Source organism: Schistosoma haematobium, chromosome ZW (genome assembly GCF_000699445.3).
Source record: "Schistosoma haematobium chromosome ZW, whole genome shotgun sequence".
NCBI classification, from domain to species: Eukaryota; Metazoa; Platyhelminthes; class Trematoda; order Strigeidida; family Schistosomatidae; genus Schistosoma; species Schistosoma haematobium.
This window is the reverse complement of record NC_067195.1, coordinates 18,142,923-18,166,520: the sequence shown is the minus strand read 5'-3', so window position 1 is coordinate 18,166,520 and position 23,598 is coordinate 18,142,923. Positions and strand designations below refer to the sequence as shown.

The 23,598-nt window shown below is 33.5% G+C and overlaps 1 protein-coding gene across 4 annotated transcripts in view; it reads right to left on the bottom strand.

Annotated features, from left to right (window-relative positions):
- MS3_00002923 (uncharacterized protein) overlaps positions 1 to 22,647 on the bottom strand; it is a 90,596-nt gene extending 67,949 nt beyond the window's left edge. For 2 of the 4 annotated variants that reach the window (XM_051210581.1, XM_051210582.1), the window contains exons 1-3: positions 22,373 to 22,647; positions 7,826 to 9,799; positions 129 to 707 (exon numbers count right to left, since the gene is read on the bottom strand). In XM_051210581.1, coding sequence (XP_051070588.1) covers positions 129 to 707; positions 7,826 to 8,298 — 1,052 coding nt within the window. In that variant the 5' untranslated portion in view covers positions 8,299 to 9,799; positions 22,373 to 22,647. Of the gene's footprint in view, positions 1 to 128; positions 893 to 7,825; positions 9,800 to 22,372 lie in introns of those variants that run through there. The other 2 variants (XM_051210583.1, XM_051210584.1) reach the window with 1 other exon arrangement.
- Between the last annotated feature and the right edge of the window lie 951 nt (positions 22,648 to 23,598).

The following is a 23,598-nucleotide window of genomic DNA, read 5'->3' as shown; positions in this document are numbered from 1 at the left end:
CATAATAGTTACGTAACTTAAAACATTGATTTTTATTCTTCTGTTAATGATAAGTTAAAAAAGCAACACTTTCTAAAACAAAGTTTTACTATAAACAGTAAAATACAAAACAAGAAAATTAAACTTACCGAATAGAATCTTTATCAATAGCTGGTGATAAATGCTCAAAAACAACTTCTGTAATATCCGATGCATTGAAACGTGGTCTAATACGTCTACATATAAGTGCACGATCCAAAAATACTGTAAGTTGTGACATTTGACATTCAAACATATTATATACTTGTCGAGATCTATCCAAACCACCACCAACTAAAGCTCCACTTTTTCCAGGGCCACCACCAGCATTTCCACTGCTGTTAGCACCAACACCTCCATTTGTTCCTCCATCAATAGGATTTTGACCAGTTTTAGGATAAACAGTAGAACCTTTCTGTTGACCTGCTACTGTTCCAGATCCAACTGGAGGACCACTAACATTTCCGCCTGTAGGAACTACCACAGAATTATTCGATGCTATATTTCTAGCGAAGTGATGTGTGCCACCTGTTGTTATTGTATTTGTTTGATGATGTGATGAATATTGATCACTTAATACATCGCTAGTTTGTGGATTTAAAATTAACATCTCTTGTTGTTTAATCAAACCAGCTTGATGATGCATAATATATTGTTCAGGTCGTAGTGGTTGAAGGGAACCAATCACGCTATTTCGTTAATTTAAAAAAAATAATTATTAAAGTCCCTATAGTTATCTGCTAAATAATAGTACAAAAATTTTAATAGCCTTTTTATGAGTAAGAAACGTGTGTATTCTTGAAATTCCAGGTTAAACTAAAAAAAGGATTCAAATGATTTGTAGAAAAGTCATTCGTGAAACATCTTGATCTAGTCGCAAGCACAACAGCAATAACGATCCATTTTAAATATGGAATCGACGTTAAGTAATAACAGAATGTGAAATTAAGAACATTTAAAAACGAGACACACGAAAAAGTCATGTGACACTTAATTTATAACCAATAGTAACAAATTGTGTGGCACACTACATATCAGTAGGCGTGTTAACTACACACATATGAATCTACACAACCACTGTATTATGTTTTATTTGGCTACTCCTGACCAAATTAAGGTAAAAGTCTTCATTTACATATCACAAATACTACTTAATAACAAATGCAACAATAAAATACAATAATGAGTCTGATGTATGAGACTTTCAATACTGGTTGCAAAAGACTATGAATGACTATCTATGATTGACAGTAGTAGCAGTAATGATATATGTCTTGTTACAGCGGTTTTCAGAGCTCCACATTATGCTGAAGTCTTCAATCATCATTTTAAAGACCGGTTGCCGTCTCACAATTTTCAATCTTTTTACTGTTGGGATTTAAGTAATTTAGTTCAAACAGTTATAGACATGAAAAATAAGCAAGCACCACAATATAATGTTTGATTCCTGTAACACGTTTTTACGTATCGATAAATCATAAATCACTGTTCTACACATGGTTAGTTATCCATCTTAGGCTACTTTATTCTTCATTTCATATTGATCGAAACTCGAATCTATCTCTCCGTTTCAAAGAGAAATCTTAATACTTCGTATTTGAACTGTTCCTATTTTCATCATGAATTGATTTTGAACAAACAAATATTTAAAATTGGAAACACTCAGTACGTTTAATCTTAATTTTGTTCAAATACTTTGGAACGCTGGAATCTATGGCAAACTTGTAACATGACCATTAGATTAGGTTCCACTAGATGAAACTTTAAACTAAAATCGTTTTGTAAGAAAGAACTAAGTGTCTATTCTGAAGCCCGTAATTTACAGACTTAATTCCAATGATCAAGAATTATAAGGTTGTTCCGTCGTAAAAAAATTAAAAAACAGGACTAAAAGGTTATTTGATAGACCTTAATGCTTTTTAGCAATTTTAAGCAGATGCAGAAATATGCTAGGAATCAACGATACAGTTTTACTTTGGTTTTAAACTTTTGTCTTAATACTTCAACAACTATTACCAATTATTCCCCCATCCCATTGTTTTCTTCAACTATCCTTTCTTATCAGCATATCACAAGTATCTAATTTACTTCCATTTTCTTTACCTCTGTTAAATTGTAGTTGGAAGTAATTTACACATGGAGGAATGCACATATCAAAAATAATTTAAAAACTGGTGGGAAATAAAAATGACTGATTGATTGTTTCGCTTTCGTTCCGGAATTTTCAGAAATATGCTTTCTAATTTTGTATTAAATAAACGACCTTTCATTAATTCGATCTAGATTTTTAATTACCACCAACTAGCTATTTCTCGTGATCTTCATTGAAATCAGGAGGAAACAGCTGTACATATTTCAATGATTTCAGCTACTATCTACCAGTTATAATGGAAAGAAATTAACTTCCCATAAACCTGCCTTAAATAAAGAATAATGGTAAACATAAGGCTGTCGATGGAAAACTAAACTGAATTCCTCTTAGTTCTACCAGAAAGTCATGCATGTATGGTTATGAGTTAAGCAGCAACTCTAACTGACAACAGTGAATAAAGATCATGTTGTACTATGAAACAGACCAACACATATAAGCAAACTATATTGTTTTCAGTTAGATCTTCATCAGGCTTTAATTATGTAGCGATATTTATATGAGTATATGAAAAATATTAAAACTACATCAATCTGTGTGAATGATAACAAAAAAAAGTATTACGTAACCAGTTCTGACAGGTAAAAGTACAAATTGATATTGAAATGATAAGTTTATTGGTAGTGATAACAATAACAAACAGTATGATAACGGTAACAAGTATATTGACACGAGAAGTAGGCCAAAGCTTGGAAGAATAAACTCATCAAACTAGTCATATGAAGCTCAGTAATGGGAGATGCTTGGATAATCATTTAAAGTATGTAGATAGTAAAGAAAACAAGTGAAACGATTAATGAACACAAAGAATTAATAACACCATCTATTAAGCCTTCTCTGACCAAGTGAGGAACAGAAAAATAGCACAAATGGCTTAAATCCCTATGACTTCCGCTCTATGCGTGGGATGAGGACAAACACCCAAGCGGAAACATCTGCAAACATTTGATAAATCACTATAAGTGTTCACAATCGACTGATCACTGAGCGGTGATCAATGTCATATGTGTCAGGTCCTTCTTAGCATAGGTCGAATGCCATTGACCAAGTTGTAATGTGGCCACTAGTCTATGTGACTCCTCACTGCGTGCACTAGGTTTCCTATTGACTACTTCCAACTACCATCTTATCTCAATTTAAGTGTTTTGGTTCTACCTTCTACATAACTACTATTGAGTAAGTGTAACGGAGTTAATCATATTTGAAGACATACAACATTGGACTATCCCCCAGTGGGCCGATCAGGCATCAGACAAATGATCAGTTCACTCAACCGCCCAACATGCAGCCTTTTTCCTAAGGAATGAGACACTACATTGATGAAAAAATATGGCTTAAGCTTTTTTTGGATTATATGTACAAAGTTCCTCACTAAAGTAGTCAGTTGAGCTTGTAAATAAAAGACTTGTTTATCAGTATCGGATATCGTATTCAGTAATTAATGTTATTACCGTAATAAATAAAGGTCATGTATACAAAGCGCAGTCGAGAGTCCCATCCAATAGTTGCTTCATATGTTGATATGTATGATTAAATTCTCTGAATGAACATTTAACCATGTAATATATGGACATAAATAACGACCTTGTACTTTCGATTGTTGAGTTATTATTTATCGATCTAAATCTTTGACTTATCATTCTCTTGATGAATTGTTTTACAGATAGAGTAAGCCGTCGTCATCACATGAGATTGGTGATGTCTTTATCATCAGTTTATATTCAACTAAACAAATAACATGTTTTCACTCTCCTTTAACTTGGTTATTCGGAATTAAGCAGAAAAATAGATGTGAGAATAATTACTTTTTAACTATCAGTCGGAAACAACCTTAAAAAACCTGAAAAAACATTAGGATTTAATTCATTTTGTATTGGATGTTTGAATCTTTCCATTGATGTCTAGAACTGCAACTGATCAGTCTCTTATCGGTATATGAGCTTCCTGTTCGATTTGCCTCGATATTGCCTTAACTCACAAGCATTATGAGCAAAGATGGATGGCGGTTAGCAACGGAATCCAGAACGCGCGTTTCATCCTATTTAGGACGGCGACGGTTTCGAGTCTCTGAGTGAATATCAACTCTAGAATGAAGGTACATCTGGCTGACGAGTCCCAAATGGGACAAAACGCGAGTTCTGGATTCCACTGCTAGCCACCATCTATCTATGCCTATAACATTAGGATTTGTTATGGCTTGCATCATAGACTAATCCCAGATGATTGACCGATGAGATGAGTAACACTAACTTTTAAAAAAATTACAAAATTCTAGAGGGAAGTTGTGACGAAGTTAAATAATTCATTGAAACTAAAAATGTAAACCGTGAAACCCGTAGATGATGAAGATTGCTAATTTAGGTTCAATGCTTTTTCTTACTCGTTATCCTTAATGAAACTTAACCCAGAATGTAAATGGTTTTCATAATCAATCAGCTGAACAACTAGTTTGTATATATTCAAAAGACATATTGGTACACTAAACATCACATGAATCGAACCTACTCAATTTCCGTAGAAAGCTATTTCCAGATTAATCCATTTTACAAGCAAACTAATTGAACTGTATAATTTTTACAATCAGTTAAACTCATTGTCATAAAATTGATTAATTTGAAAAGTATTGACCAATGGTTGCTTTCCGACCCAGCTAAATCAAATTAATCTAATCACTATGAAACCTTAAGGCCATTTTACACATTTTCAGAGAGTTGTTTTCTGTTAAATCCCAACAACATAGAATAAATAAATTACTAATTACTTTCCACGGTGTTTACTAAATATTATTGTTGATGACGGTTCATAACAAAACCATAACAGTCAGTTGATCAATAATAAAACTAATGAAGTTAGGAAAATCATTAACTTGACAGTACTTACTCAGGTAAGTAAGTAATAGCGTTTTCATCAGTAAAAATATAGATTATACAAAGGATAGGATTTCCATATAAATATAAGACATTGTTAATTATCTGATGATCAAAGAATCATTATCTTTTCAGTTCAGAAGAATGACTATGAATATGTAGTATACTGAGAATGTGTAAACATATATATATATATATCCTTCATCCCAGAGTGCACCATTTATTGATATTGATCCTTTGAAATGATGAATGGTTATCGTTCCAATAATTAATTTTTTAAGCAGGGGTGGATGGTGGCTAGCAGTGGAATCCAGGATGCGCGTTTCGTCCCATTTGGGACTCGTCAGATAAATGTACCTGCATCCGAGTTGATATTCCCTTCGGGACTCGAACCCAGTGCCGTTCACTTCAGACGCCATCGCGATATCCGCTTAGCTACTGAGTCCAGACAGTCACTAAATTGTGCAATAGAGTGTCTATAGTGCTTTTGACTTAATGCGATATCGAAGCATTCCGAACAGGAAGCACATGTAAGAGACTAATCAGTTGCAGTTCCAGGCATCAATGGGAAGATTCAAGTAAACAATACAAAAGTGAATTAATTTTTACTTTCAGAAAAAAAGGAGTAAAGAAGAGTATTCGCAGATCAGTTAGTTTAGAAGATTGCATTAAAAGACGTTATACACACGAGTAAAAATTTCCCTCAGTACTTTAGTGTGGAAAATGCCAAAGAAACAATCCTTATTTTAAGAAATCTATTGTAAAATGTTGGTCATAATAAGCGGGATAAAAAATTTGATGAGAAAATAATTACTAAAATAGTACTATAGTTTCGATGTAGAGGCTTTTTGGAGATTAGTTAGTATTCGTCATAAATCGTTTTCAGTTCGAGTCCCAGTGGAAACAGAGAACACTTAACGGATATTCTGTGCTTGAATTAGAATCCTCAGGAGTGTGTACTCAGTTTTCTACCTTTAATTAAACCTGAGAGCCTCAAATCCCTCATTGAAACTTGAACCACTAGATCACTAAGTTGGTATCCAACGGCAGATATTTCCATTTTCAAACAATTCGTAATATGGAACTGCAGTTGATAACTGTTCAACTCTCAGAATACCTGGACTCTAGTAACCATCACTCCTGACCATAAGTTCAGTGAATTATTTTCATGTAATTTACTTATGAGATAATGGTTGTGGTTTCGATGTACGAATATTGTGGAGACACGTTTAATTTGAACGTGGTTCTCAACGTGGTATGACTTAAGCTAGATACTATCAAAAATCAGGGAGTACTGGGCAGTTGTTCTGCCTAGTATGAGACAAAAGGTTAAGTAATGGCCACGAAATTTTAAGACCCTGGACTCAAGCCTTGTCAGAGAGTCACATACAAGGAAGAAACAACTGTCCAGTGTTCCATGGTTGGAATTCAGCTACGTCAACTTTGCGATTACTAAACGCACCAACTATGAAACAGCTAGAGAATTTGTTAAACCTGAGATTTAAATTAAATGTTTATAAATTGTTATGTACAGCAAGAATGAATATATAGTTTCTATGAATTTCGCGTAATGTATATCATTTATACAGCTCATATGAAGCTCAAAAATTAATGAGTGAGGTTTTTTTATTCATTTATCCCACTTTTAAAGATGCTTTAATCAACCCAAAAGAATATCTTTCCGGGTGAAAACGTCCAAATTAACCACTCAGAAAACAATAACTTTCAAATTATGTCAGTCAATCAAATCATAGTAACATTCACCTGTTCATTCAAACAAAATAACCAATTCTGAGACAGTAAATGTATTCTGGGTAATCAATTTTCACCACATATATAGAAAATAATTGTCAAAAACATTGTTTGATCAAAATTAATTCATATTTGCGTGTAAAATATCAATCAACGAAGTTGAAGTTGAGCTAAATCATTAGTTTTAAGTAACCACAAAAATATGTGGTTGTCCCAGTCCATTAAGAAGCTGCATTGTAGATACTAGTCTGAAAATTTTCTAGTAAAAATACCAACTTACAGAGAAGGATAATGTGATGTAATGAATGAAATATAAATCAACTTTATAATTGTCAATTTCTGAGTGCTAATGTTTTAACATTTGCTTTATACTTGTAAATCCCAACAGAATGAGTTTATCATTTGACATCAACTTCGTTTAGTATTGTGATAAATAGGCGCCTGTAATAGATATAGTCATTCTACTTCTAAATCATATAAGCAACTCAATCCGGTAGCTCCGTGCTGATAAGTCTTTGCAAAGACGAAACTTCAATGTGAAGAAAAACTTAATAACCAAATTGTAAATAATGTGTAAATTTTGCAGCCTAAACGTCAATGAAATGAGTGAAATAAGGAGCCTAAGATGTTCATCTTTCATATGCCACTACACAATGAAAAAAATCTTATAGTAACCAACTTAACAGAAGTAAAGTATATGGACAAACCAATCAGATTTTAGTCAGCGTCTCCTGAGTTTTGGAGCAAAATTCATCCATTCATATGGTTACAAAAGACGTCATTTCAGGATAAAAACCGGAATAATTCACGTATGAAGGTTCATCATTCATGTCAAATCTACTTATCGATTGTAATAATTTTGCCATTTTTTTTTACTAAGAATCATTGTATAATCGAATATTCTTTTCCGATTGCCTTGCAGATCACTCAAAATCATCCATATACTTTACTTCTATCGCTAACTTGATCTTGGAAACAACCTTGGGAAAAGAATAATTCATTTAGGAACAATTAAAAACGAGACGACACTATGACTCACTTCTTTTTCTCTAAATCTTCTTTGATTTGATTAAACGATAATTTTTGTTGATTTTCAACATTTTGAATATTTAAACATTCCATATTTTGTTCAGCAACCAGTTCATTTTTGCCATGTTCATTTTTCAAAATGTCTTGATCCAATTCTTGTTCTGAATGCGATGGACACGTAGAATCGTGATAACTTTCTTCGGTTTTCATATTAGTATACTCTGATCGATCATCGTTCATGGGAATATCTTCATTACTATTATTATTTCCACTAATGTTTTCTTTAATATCACCTGGTAAATATTCATCTTCTCCACCATTTAATCTGTTTTGATATTCACCATGATTCATATGATTTAAATGTCCAAAAGAACTTTGAGCTGGCGTATTGTCAATGTCATACGATGGATATGAAATGTATGATTCCCGATTGAGTTCCGATTGATCAGCCGTAATATCAGATACACCAACTGTAGTACTCATTGATGTATCACAATTTAAAGTGTTTAGTGTTAATTCTTTTAAATTATCGTTATTGTTACTAGTATTTGTAGTATTATTCACAGATTCACTTAGAGAATCAATTGATAAAGTATGTTTCGATGGTACAACTTCACTAGATGCAAATGAGTTTCGATAATTAGTATCTGTCAAGTGATTTGGTGAGTCGGTTAGTACTGACGATGTTACAGACTTTACGAACAAAGCGCTAGGATGTGTTTCGTCTAGTAGTTCAGCGCCAATTGTAGAACTACTATTTCTACTGTGCTCGTCCACTACTACTACTTCTTCTTCTGGACAAAATTCAGTAGACGATAAGGAATTCGAAATTTCAACAGATGATTTATTTCTGTATGGTAGAAAAGTCTGAGGATTTTCTGATTTACCAGGATCGTTTATTGCTTCCTCGATGCAAACCGGATTAGTTATTTCTTCGTCAAGATCAGACGATTTATTAACTTGTTTCTCACTGGTAGATAATGTAGGAAATTCTTTTTCTACGTAAGATGATTCGGTTGCTTCGTTTTCAGGATTCAATAAACTGATTGATTCTTCTTCAAAGTCAAGCAATTCTGTTGATTTTTCTTCAATGTTTGTTTTGTCTTTCAGTTCGCATGTACTAGTGAGGTCGTTCTGTTCGTCAACTCGAACCTCTATATCAATACTTTTTTCTAAGTAGTCAACGGATTGACTATTCAGTTGTTCTCCAGTAGGCTCTTGTAGTGAATTTTCAGCGTCTTCCTCTGTAAAGTTTTTTGTAGATGGGATGGAATCTGAAGAAAAATTAATTGGTTCAACTAAGTAATTATCACTTATTTTATCTAGAGTTTCACCTACAATTTGTCCAATTTTAGTATCTGTACGATATTCAGGTATCGCTTGTGGTTGGTGATTTGACAATAATTCAGATTTGATACAATTTTCTGGAATTACTGAAGGTGTCAAAGGAAATGCTGGTAATTCTCCAGTATTCTCTTTATGTAACTCTTCATAAACTGAAATCGGAGGTGATGGAAGGTCGTTGTCGAATACTAAGGCTCCTTCGTCAACAGCTATATTCAATTGTTGATCACAAGTAACTTGATCCAACTCAAATTCTTGTTCTTTCGAAGAGCAATCAGCGTGATCTTCCTCAAAGAACTCACCTGACTCTACTAACACGATATCACTTTTGTCACAATCTTGACTGGCAATTACTTGTTCTACCTCTTCAGTAGCCAAAGGTGGGGGTTGATCACCTAATTTATATACCACTTTCTTATGGTCAACTGACCCGTTTTCTATTTGCTGAACAGTTGTGACCTCCACGATTGTAAATCAAACAAATGATTGTTTATTTAATAAGTATAGGGAATTTCGAAATATATTTGATGGTAAAAAGATTATTACAAAACAATTCCCAATATATATATATGATTTAATGGTATTAGAGTTCAGTAGTGAAGCGATCACGAAGTAAAGATATTGCCTAATGTCATATAATCTTTAAAAGTAAGAAAAAGAAGAAATAAACGTCATGATGAAATAAACAAAGATAAATTTGAGGAAAAATTGCTTAAAATAATCTGATTCAATATGGAGAATAGTTTTATATTGATTCCCTTGCTAACTATAAAGAGGTGGATTAGCAGATTTCAACGACATAGTTACAGATTCAGAAGATTTACCTATGTTTTTATGTAGGCAGCCGGATGATATTTTAAAAGGTTTGCAATTAGTTATTATTGCATGCTTGAAAATCCAGTTAAACAGATCTAACTAACTCTAAAAAAGTGGATTAACTCCTCCTCCGACATAAATATTAAAACAAATCTGTCGTCCGAAGTTGAAACTTGGAAAACTATTTATAGGCAGATACCTTTATTAGATATTCCAGATCCACGGACAAGAGATCATCATCAGCAACCTAATGTGGCAGAGAAGAAACCAGCTGCCGATCATTTCAGCCATATCCTAAGTGCATAATTTTTGTGACATCAATCATGAGAAAGGGACATCTTATTTCATAGCTTCCAAAAAAGTATTATTTCACTAAACTAGTAATATTGAAAATCTATTTTATGTTCAGAGGAGGGGATATTGTATAATAGTAAAGGAGAACACAATTTTTTTATATTATTGAACTAAATGTTTACTATTCTATCTTGTAATCAAAATAATAGTAGTCATATACTTTGGGTGTGGTAATTACACATTGATCTGTTGTTTAAGTTCTATCAGTACCTAATGACCTTTAGTCATTATTATACTTATCTATGTTTGACAAAAAAATTTCTTTTTATGTGATATAATCCATAACTGCAACTTGCCTGTTGGGTTTACGTTGAGATGTGTTTAACCTCATTAATCATTTCTTCCAATTTCCTCCAACAACAACCGAGAAATGAAGAAAAAACACTACTACTTTAAACCTCTTTCAAGGACAACATGAACTATAGCTCGTTATAGTTATTGTTTTTTATGAACACCCTATGCACGTGTTGATATAATACGATCAACACTTAAATTCCACATCCAGAGACATGTGTTCATTAGATATTTAATGAATCCTGATTACGATCTAAACAGGGGATTTTGCAGAGATTGGTTTAATTTGTATGTTGTATTGGTTACAGATTGATTTCAGTTGGGATGCTATTAAAAACCAGGGAATATTGGGTAGCTGTTTCCGCCTAATATAGAACTTCTCGGCAATACTTGCACATGACCCTACTAAGAGTCAAATCCAGAACCAGTCGGTCCCGCAGTAAACTATTAACAACTAAGGCCACTGGGTCGGTGTTCAATGATGCCATTCCGATTTCAATCAGTTTGCGATACACTGAGACGACATCCAATACCATTGACAGAGACTGCTCTACTCTCGTGTGATAAGGCAGTTCTTATGGGAGCGATCGAGGTATCTAATGCGACTGGTGATTAATTCGCCGAGATCACCTGCATAGGACCAATGCCCTTTCTTAGACTGATGACTCCGATGACAGAGAAATAATGACTGATATCAGTGATTAACACCTATTTGTCCGGGGCGGAGTTTCTCTTGCTTACATGATAGCCAGAACAACAATACAGCAAACAAATAAAGTTCTATTGTACAGATTAGTTCACTAAACAGACTTGTGTGATAATGTAAATTAACTTTTGACTGTGAACGAACATAAATAAGAAATTACAATATAATCGTAATTATACCATAAGTTTAAATGAAACCAGAACAAACATGGATGTAGTATCATATGAATTCATTATATTTTTGTGGTTTCTCATCAGCTGCTTGCAACCAGTTATGTAATGAAAGTTTACATTGAGGCAAGATATAATGTAAAACAATTAATATATATATATATGCAGGAACAGGTCGAAAGTCATTTGGTGTTGGGATTCAAAAACAGAAGGGGTGGGTGATGCGTTAATTAAGTAAGGTTCAGAGACAGATAAGATCGATTGTGTGATAATTTTAGAGGTACATACATTTAATGTAATATATTTCAGAACACCGATTGAAAATTTTCAGCAAATAAAGTGTAACTCAAGATGATATTAAGTAAATGATGACTGACTACTGATTTAATTAAAAGTAGGCTCAGCAGCTTACGACGAAAATGATAAGGTCTGTGTAGTTTCAATATATCATAGAGGTTAAAAACACTTTTAGCAACTAATTAGTTTCACACATAACAAAAAAGAATTAAAATTAATCCAGAATAATAGTTCCTTAATAGTAAAATTAGATATTTGTATTATTCGCAAATGGTAGAAATATCAACAACTGTGATAGTATGTACGTACATTGGATGGATAGTCTTTTAAATTATTGAGTAACATAGGTTCTATGAGTTTCCTACCTTTTTCCACAACACTTCTTGTTCAGGAAACCTTGTTTCATAGCATACATATACGTTTCCTTTAAACTGTTTTTAAATCATGCAGTATCATAGATTCTCCTGCTAGTATGAGCTAGATTACTGTAAATCTCTTCGAAAGAATGAACAAAATTACATTTTCTCTTATATTTTAATGCTTATCGAAATCCATGATATTAAGTTGATATTTATTTCTCCAGGATAATACTATCTGCATGACTGATATGTCATTTTATAGATTATTGCAATAGTCAACAATGAAGATTTTATCCTGTATCTCGATGTATCTTACGTGGAATAATGTCAAGTCTAGCATACTAATAATTTATCATCAAATGTTTAAAATACTTTAAGTTAATTGAAGAGATTCTCAGTGAATGAATTTCCCTGTGTCTTAAGAATTCTCAGCACAAGGTATTTAATCTTCAGACTACTAAGCTGATATTCAACGGTTTACATGTATAACTTCACTAGATTCAAGACATAGCAGGATCATTATCCATTTTCATTGATAATATTTATCTCAAACCCACCATGAAGTTCTTCGCTAGTGAGTAAACGATGAGTTTTTAGCATAAAGGGTTGTTGAAATTGCTAAGCTCCTTTTAACACCATAAACCAACTTTAGTCAAACCTAAATCAATCCGTGACATGAAGCTTTGAATTCCTGAATCTCAACACCTTATAATTTAAAAAAAAAAGAATTCTAAAATAACTAAGATCAGCTAATGAAACATTTATAACCAGACGAGTACTAAACAAGTAGCTTAAGACTTTATAATCAGTGTAGTGTACAACCTTATTTGAGTGATCGAATCCACAAGTATTAAAGTCTCATAATAAGAGTATTTTCTTTCAATAGTTGAGATCATGAGTCAATTGAAGCTAGACCACCATGGAAAACCTGATGACAATGGTGGATATGTCGCTCAATTTCGTGGATTAGTTGAAGTTAGACATTAACACCATTGGATGACGGCCCAGTGGTCTAGTTGGTTAAACGCTTGGCGTGATACTGATAGGTCCTGGGTTCGATTCCCGCGAGGCGGGATCGTGGATACGCACTGCTGCGAAGTCCCACAATAGGACGAAACGGCCGTCCAGTGCTCCCAGGTTTTCCATGGTGGTCTAGCTTCAATTGACTCATGATCTCAACTATTGAAATTACTACAATCTCCACAAGAGTATTTTCACTGAGCCCGATGACCTGTCGTTCAATGGCTTATTATATGAATCACATGAATCTTGCAAAAAACGTTGCTTACTATTACTTTTATCGAATTTTTTTTTAATATCTGAATTCCAGTTTTAACCAATCATATATGCAAATACCGAAAGAAGTTCAACGAAAAATAGAAATCAGCTATAGACAGCCAGCCAGATAGATAGACAAACAGACAGACAACAGAAAATAAATCAATAAATATGATGGAAAGACATCAGCAGTAGTTGTTGTTCATTAGAACAGGGAAATAAATAAATTCTTAACTTTTCATATGCTTACCGAGTACCAAAAATAATTATTTATTTATTCACTCGCAGAAAATTAGTAATCTCATAAAAGTTTTTTTTTTGGAGAAATGATAATTTCAATAAAGATAAAGCTTGAACAAGGGTGGAGTGAGGAAGAAAAACGCTTATGTACACAACTTCCTAGGTAAACAAACACATACATATATAGGCATAGAAATCTACTAAAAATTGTGTTTACTCATCGCATGAATCAAATTTATGTATGTGACAAGAATAGTTTAGTTATATCCACTGACCATTATGAAAATTATGTATCTCATAGAGAAAATAGTCCCTGACTTACCTGGAGTTGCCTTTTGTAGAAATCTTTAATATATGCAGAAATATATTTCTTACCTATTAGTTTACTGTTATTTATCATGCTGAATAAAATTTATTCTTTAAGAAAACTAAATACATAGTTTTACACTAAATTGGTTATCCCCAATAAAGCTTTTGTCAATAAATTCCCCGAAGAGTTACGGAGATGACATTATGCGAGAACAATAGTTGTCGTCATATTCGTAAGAATAATTTATAAATAGAAGCCGTTATTATTGAGATAATGAACCGATCAGTGTTAGACCATCATCGAGAACCTGAAAGTACTGGATGGTCGTTTCGTCCTATCCTCAGCAGAGTACATCCACGATCCCAAACACGGGACTCCAACATAGGACCTTCGTTTTTTTGCGAACACTTAATCTCTAGACCATTGAGCCGGGATCCGATAATGTCCAAACCACGATATTGCGCGATCTACTCAATAAAAACTCAACAATTTCCACAACCCTATACTAAAAAAAGTCATTATTTGTTTTTACATTCTTAATTCACTAACTCGTCTATTATTTAGTGAACCAATTATAAAATGATTTCTTTATCATTTTATCATGAACAAAAATAATTGATTCACGTGTTATTTGAAATCGACACTTTAAAAAGTTGATGCTTCCGCCGATATGAAAATATTCTACATTATGAACTGACTTTAGCCATATGTTCATGAAAAACCTGGAAAGCTGTGGACAGGTATTTTACCTTAGGATACGACATTTCGAAACTTTTCCCATCCTAATAGCAGTGATAATAATAATAATAATCTCTTACTTGATGACAGCTAGTTTATGGAAGTAATCGAGAAACCATAAGTAAGAAGACATAACTGAGATAAAGTTCAACCTTATTGGGTGTGAGGTAATTTTTCCCTAATACAAGTGAGTAACTCTCTCAGAATATTGTATATTGACTGAAGTTGAATATGCGGACTATCAAATATCACAGCTCAGGAATTTCTAAATGTTTAGTACTTGTGAAGAGACCTAAAGGTTATGGGTTCAGTATTTATTTGTTTGTTTGAACACATAAACATTAGTACAAGGTGAAACCAAATACATATGAGCCATTTAACAACAATGAGGTTGTGAAGAGATTGAGAATAGAGGGTGTGTATGATAAAAGAGTAACAATGAACAGAAACTAGTGTATGAGAGTAAAATAATAATAATAATAATAGTGGAAGAAGCAGTCCAGTTAGGAAAAATACAACCAGAAAGAATCCTTTCACTTTTGTGGAAAAAGTAAAAGAAAGTTACACCAGTATTGCTGCTCTCTTCTACTCTGAGTCATGTCTGATAACGTCTCTAGCCAATGTGTTGTACCATCTCTAGAACTCCAACCAGAGAGTCATGAAGAACCAACAGAAACCAATCCTGTACACCTTTCTTTCATGTTACGATACCATGCCATATACTGACCACCTCTCTGCCCTTTGCAACAGGTCCGGTGTCGGCAAATAATGCACGATGAGAAATTCACTGGGACGTAGGTTACTAGCATTTGATCATAAGTGTCTTCGAAATATTGCTCGTACATCCTGGGACCATCGAGTAAGTAACGCAGTTGTTAGGAAACGGGTTCTAGGTAAGGATGGCAAAGCAATTGATGACATAGTGAAACTTCATCAGTTGAGATGGCTGGGACACGTGTTACGTATGCCCAACAACCGACTGCCTGGACGTGCTATGTTCAGTGGTATAGGAGTAGGTTGGAAGAAAGCTAGGGGCGGTCAGACCAAAACATGGCACAAGTCCATGAAATCACTGACAAGTGAACTGAGTCATGTTAGTAGGTGTAGACTATCTGGTTGGGAACCGCGAGATGATAGCAACCGATGGTTAGAGACCCTGAATGACATGGCTCAAAATCGTTTGCAATGGCGCAGGTGCATACACTCTTTGTGTTCTCCCAAATTTTGATCTCCTGATTCCTCCTTGTCTCTTTTTTTTCTCTTCCCAAATTTATTTCACTGTATTATACTCTTTAAATAACATCTCCAAACACTAATCTTCCCGATTACTGCTTATACTCTTATTACCTCTACCACTACGGGATTTGAATCGACCACTGCAGCTCTATGATAATGTGGTGTGGCAACTCGAACTGATGTACGTACGTACGAAGTTCTACGTTGTTACTGACTGACTGACTCACACTGGGACGACACTCATAAGGCATGTCCAACACACCGAAGCCGATGTTTCAAGATGGTGACACCAATTGAATTATCGTCTCTGTGTCCGAACACACGATGCCGAACCTCTGCATTACCAACATGGTGTTGCCACTAGATTTCAGCAATCCGTCGGAGACAACGATGATCAAACACAGAGAGTCGTCTAACATCCTCAACTTGGAGAGGCCAGGTTTCACAAGCATAGAGCAAGACTGTTCTCACCGACACGTTGTAGATCCGACCTTTTACAGCCAGACTAACATCACGAAGGCGCCAAAGATAGCCCAGATTAGCATAAGCCGCTCTGGGTTTCACTATACGTGAAATGATCTGACCACTCACGTCACCACCAGCACTTATGCAGCTACCTAGATACATGAACTTTCCAACTACTTCTATCTGCTCACTTCCCAGGGTGAGTACAGGATCAGGGTCCTACCAGTCTTGTAAAAGTACTTTGCAACTAGAAGATGCAAAACACAAACCCTACCTATGGACACTAATTGCCAACTGATTAAGTGTGGATTGAATGGCTTGTGTATTATCGCACAGTAAGACAATATTATCCGCGTACTCAAGGTTGAAAAGTCTTTCTCCAAAACATCGTGGATAACAAAGCTGAAAAGGAATGGTGAGATTGGGCAACCCTGTCTAACCCCACTGCTTGAATGGAACAGTGGAAATAGGTGTTCGTTTGTACTCACTCTGTCTGAGGTGTTAGTATATACTACTTTCAAGATCTTAATAAACTTTATAGAGACACCCTTCTTCAATAGACAATTCCAGAGAACAGTCTTGTCCGACGAGTTGAAAGCGGACCTAATGTCAAGAAAAACTATGATTGTTGGCCTGTAAATCTCCATACAGAGAAAAAAGCATTTAACCTTCTTAGTTTTATAATGTTTCTCTGGATAAATTCGGTCTATGATGTAAGTTGTCTCTCATATCCTTCCATCCGAGTAACATATGTTTGAAAACACAAATACTTACACTTGTCCACTTTTTAGAAACTTCTAATCCAACAATCTGATATCATATAAAACCTAAATAATCGAAAGTTATGGAGTTCAACAATGATAATCACTAATTCATTTATCAAATTACGAAAACGACCAATTATTTGAGTAAGTTAATGATAATCAGTTTTCATAATAATTACAATTACAATTATAACGATGACCTAATTATAACAATAATTATCAGGAGAACATATGTGTTTGTATCCTTATTTGGATTTGTACAAACATACACAAACACCGATACACATATATGTACATTTTTTTCTCTATATTTGATCCTGTATAGTCCAATATGTTTGAAGAGCCATAATGTTTAATCTTAAGATGACCTAACCTGGTTGTATTATTACTGGGAAATCAATATCATATAATTTACTAGTTATTTATTTCAATCACAAAAATTAGTCACTAGTGAACAACCCCAAAATGTTGATTTAGCTGAAGGAAAAAAATAACCGGAAGAATGGGGAAAAAATGTGTTCAATATATGACATTAAATCCATTTTACACTGACATTTTTTCTATACTATTTGTTGCATTTACTTATTGATGAATATTTTTAAGCCTGAAAGAGATTTGACTGAATATTTACAAAAAAAAAGATAAAATAATGATTGTTAGGGTTCCATGTATACTTTACTAATCTGACATCAAAATTAAAAATAGAATTGGTGACTAAGCTTTGCCTGTAGGTAAATTTCGTTTGTTCATTATCAATTGCAGTGAACTACTATATCAAACCAATTTGCTTAATATCAACATGTAAATTTGGTCCATAGTGATTGTTCGGTACGTAAGGCTGAACAATAGGTTAGTAGATATTGACAAATGATTGGTTTTTTCCAGTTACTTTCATGGGAAATTGAAAAGCATGGTGAATATAACATTAACAAGCAGTATATATGTTATTAAAATATGAATATATGATCAGTTAGTCAGTTTCGTTTATGATCATTTCATTTTCCGTAAAACTTCCAGTAAAAACCTAAAGAGCATTGGACAGTTGTTTAATGTTAATCTAAGATTGATCACTAGCGCTAAATAATAGTTGTAAAGAATATCAAACTGAAGAATTATAGTTAAGATCATACTGAGATACCCATCCAATGTCATCAGTATACATCGGATTGACTTAAGGTTTCACTAGCTCCATATTATATAGATTTTCACCGGAACTTTAGGAAATCACTATGAGAAACCGTGACCAGCGGGGTTTGGCTATCGTGAGTATGAGGTAATCATCCACCTAAGACAATGGAAGATGGTTGAGTAATATCGCGAATTAATTAACGTTGGAAATATAAGCCATCGGATGACGACTCGATAGTTTGAAAGTCAAGGCCTCACCATAAGCTACGATGGTTCCGAGTCTGATCCCGGATAAGGTAATGGATAAGCTCTGCTGAGGTATCCCACAACAGGATAGATCAGCTATCCAGTAGTTCCTGGTTGTCAAAGATCAATCGTTGATGTAAAATCTAAAGCTAATATAAAGTCAAGCTATGAATGAACACTAGACTATTACTATTATTTGTTATGTTGTTGTTTATTTAAACTGAAGCATTCAGAGCTGTGTCATAGAAAATATCTCTCAGACTGATTTAGATAAACCGATCTCTCTTGAACCAAGATGAAGCATTTTTGTAAAGTATTTACAAGTTACAAAAATAAAACATTGATTTACAAAACTGAAACATTTATCAAGTTGGGTAAGTCTATATTTGGAGTTGTCAGTATAAACTGCTAATAACATTACATTTTGTATTATCACACACTATTTAATTTGAGTGCATTTGCATTTTCATTATTGTGAATTAAAAACACTTGATTAGTTCCTCGATTAGTTCCTAAATTGTTTCCATTGGGCACAATACTAATAGGTTTCACACTTGGGATTAGAATACAGCAATTAGTGAATTTCTTGTGGAAAACTTTAAACAGGAACTGAGTTAGGTCAGAATGAAGAAAATTACACACTTACAATCTGAAAAAATAATTGTTACTCTTTATTGAGTATTTACTAATGTTGTCAAATACTGGACTGCTGAATAGTAACTTGGTCACAACAGTAACTTGTTTTTTCTTACTAGAATTCAGAGATACAAATAGATGAACCAAAATAAAACCTTACATATAAATGTATTTTGTATTCAAACCATTGTGTTGTAAAACAGTGAAGAAGGTTAAATGAAATGCAATAGTACGTATTCAAGATATGGGTAAAGGTAAACAACTGAAGCCCTTATTCAACTGTAATTCAATTTTTTTCAGTGAATTATCCAGTTAAAACACCAGTGAAAACATGGAAGCAGTTTGGTCTAAGATCACTTCATAATTCTAACTATGAAAATCCTGCTCTCTCCACAAACTCAACTATATGGAAAATTATCCACTTTTAACTTTTCACCTACACTATCATCCTGATAACATGCATTACTTTAAACAACTGAGATTAATCTAGAAAGGTTCTACATACCATACATAATTAAATCTCAGTCTGATTAGGATTGTGATTACAGAACGTAAATATCACACGGCCTAGCCACCGTAGTCAATTATGTTTTATGGTTTCATTTATTGAATTATACAATATTTCAATAAATATGACTTATCTTCAAAGTACGTAAGTGCTTTTTTCTATTCACATCTAAAGTGGGGTCAAATTAATTTCTGTCACTTCCACTCAGTCATATGTAACGTCGAATTTGGCATACACGTGTATCGATTCAAGCTATCACGATGATATCAGCATAGGAAATGAAGTTATCAAAATAAACACCAGAGTAATAAGAATAGTAACTACATCAGTGGTAGTAGAAAATAGTAAACATAAAGAATATGGTTCGAGAAGAAAGAACGAATTTATGGGATGAAAAATAGTGTAATTTCGAAACTGACAAACTAAAGGAAAATAAAGATTGAAGGCATCTATGACATTATGATCAATTCTGAGCTGTTACCTAACGTCTCCAAACATTGGTAAGGATAGTCATGAGGACACCAACCAAGTAGCCTACACCCGCCAACGTGAACCAGTTCAACCGTCAATGACGTCATGGGCTGATGTCACATTCAGGTTTGACCATTTCTACTCTTCTTCCAATATACTAATATTATAGCCATCATCCCCACCTATGTAGGCGGTGATAAGACATACGTAATACATGTTCCAACTACCTTTGTCCATGAAGATTACCCCACATTATCACATAAATTACCATCTTTACCTAGTACTAGTGTTTAAAGTAAAGAAACGAGATAGAAAATAACTATACTCAATAATTTCTTAGTAGCTTACTAATTTCGTCTCAGTATTCCGGTTTCTGTTAGCCATTTTAACACTATTTAGCTTTCAAAAGTCAATCTGCAAGTGAGCAATCCGAATACTAATGATATTTCTAAAGACATTTTTAAAACATATCTTACTTCTTATTGAAAACACTTAAATGACACAATTTCAACGAGAGAATTATTGACATTGCCGTATTTGAAGTATTATTTTAGATAGTTTAACTACTTGCTGGATAATAGACTGGATTTTGAAGAACTGCTATCAAGTGTAACAACCTTTGTAACAAACTATATATGATAAAAATTGTATAACAGTTGGATATTTGCAACAACTCAACTCTAATACATTGCAATAGGATCCCGGGTTCGAGTCCGGGGTCCAGGATCGTGGATGCGCACTACTGAGGAGTCCCATACTAGGACGAAACGGCCGTCCAGTGCTTCTACGTTTTCAATGGTTGTCTAGCTTAAATCAACTCGTGAATTCAACTGTGAAAATACTACAATTTCCACAAATCCCCACACTGAAAAACACTTAACACGAAATCTATTATAATTCAGTCATACAGTTAAAGATACATAAGTGGGTAGTTTTTTGGAACCGATAATGTTTATTTTCTTAGATTTATTAAATTTGGAGAAACATTCAGTGAATTTCATGTGTCATCTTCATTAATCTATAGTATAAACTTGAGCCAGAGATTGAAATTTGTCAAACGTTACATAAAAAACTAAAAGATATACTTAGCTACTATATGAGCAATTGAGAATATATAAATTTGATCCACAGTTGTATCTATGTATAGTATAGTATCACGTAGAAGAATATGATTAACAGACGAGGTTTGTAATTAAAAAAAGGATGAATAAAACGACAATCTATAGTTGAACAGTTTTTTTTTACAGAACAGAATTTTTTTAAAACATCGAGTAATGTAAATTAAACTTAATCACATTACTAAGATTTAGTAAAGGTTTAACAAGAATTACAATCATGGTATTATGGTTTTATAGTTGCAAGGTAAGTTATTTAAATTATAAGTTGGCATTGATGAAATTAATAGCTCATCTATCGTTATTATAGTAAGAATACAGTAGGGAAGGATACAGATAAGTTGAAAGTTTCAACTCTTCGAAATGAACATGGTTTTATATAACTAAAACACATTCCTGTTATAATGTTAATAATATTAAAATGCTCATGCTGTACAGTTGGATTTTTCGTTAGAAATCTTAATCTAAGCTTAACTAATTCATAGTAAAGTTAAAGGTATTTCAATTAGCTACTTTGAGATGGTGGAGAAGATTTGTAGCTCAGGTGGATGATTTTGATGGGGTTTTGGTTCAAACCATCCAGCTCAGAGAACAAAACTCCATTAAAATTAACTACTTTATAATATTTGAAATTTTATTACAAAGTGACATTTCACTGATACGAAATGTATTCAAACAGTAGGAAACATTGAAGTGAAGTTATCTAAATGCTGAACACTTGAGAACTTACAAACATCTATAATTTTCCAAATAATAAAATTTATTCAACGAATTACTAAACACTGTAGTTGCAAACAGTTTCATTAGGTCATATTTGGTAGTTAATGCTTTAATCATCATTTTTTTAAGGAAATGGAGGAGGAATGAAACTTGTAGAGAAAATTTTAAAGGTATCTATATTCCTAAGTATAGGTACGTTAATTTCTTTGAATTTATGGTCGGGTTAGGGGAATATTTTTTTTATAGTTTGGGGACAAACTTTAAGTAAATCAATCCATTTACAAAGGAATATGCTAAGACCGTTAACCTTGGAGTGACATAGTCTGTATATTTAGAAAAAAATATAACAGAAATAAACTTACTATCAGTTGACACTGGTTAGAGCGTTACTTCTATCTACACGGCATATGCCTAAATTCCTGAAAACAGTAGATAAATATGATCTGATTTAGAGAGCCTAACATAGACATTATGACTACGATTAGTATGTGGATTGTGTACGTGTGCTAATGCGCGTGACTATCGATGATTGGGGAAAGAATAAAGAATGGGGAGCTAGACAATTTAACCTTTATTTAGTTGGATAAATTTTTTTCATCATGAATCGGTTGTATTCCGTTGGTCTGGTAATGGCAAGAGGGTAGAGGAAAAGTTTAACGATATGTGTGTGTATATATATATGCTTCGTATGTATAAGGGGTGAGTCATCTATCTGCTACAAACCACCTAACATATCTCACATAGTCTAACGTTCACTTATGATTTATGGTTAAAAAACGCGAGGAAAAATATTTCCAAATAGATGTTTGCTTTAGATGTCTCAAGCATTAGTGAGAGTAACATGCAGTCTGAAAAAATCTGATTATTATCTAATAACAAGTGATAAAACTAATTCATAAAATTCATTATAACTAAACTACCCCATGAAGTAGTGTTATACAACTAAATATTGAACTAGACAAATTGTTCAATCTGTATGTTTACAAAGATTGGAATTAACAAAGAGAACTGGAAAAACCAAATAAATGCCTATCAATCATTGAAAGTTGGAAATGAAGTAAATTGGTAGAATTCGGATACATTTTACGCTCACCAAGTAGGATCGAATAGAGTATTAGAGGGAACGATCGTTTTTGAAGGCTTCTTCATCAGGCGTCATAGTTACAAATCAAAAGTTATTATCTTGTTACAGTGTATAAAATATTAAAGTTGTGTCGATCCATGTTATGAATTGAAAATGCCGAACATCACGTTGACTGAATCTTAAATACTACAAATTACTAATAAAACAAAATAACGTCGTTTGCGATGTTCAGGGAACGTCATACATAGATTGCGGATGAAAGCAATATTGATTTTCCTTATGTGATGAAAGTTGGTTGTGTATGGTTTGACAGTATTTCACTAACCAATAAGAAAAGAGCGTTTAGTGGCCCATTGATCTGACTCCATTTTGGATGAACGTATCAATATGCTATGAACATAAATCTTCCATTTAACTCCGTATATCAGCTAAGCTAACCCCGTTTTTGTGACGGGAGTAACGAGAAGCCAAATACAGGTTATGTTGGATGAATTTACTTAATGA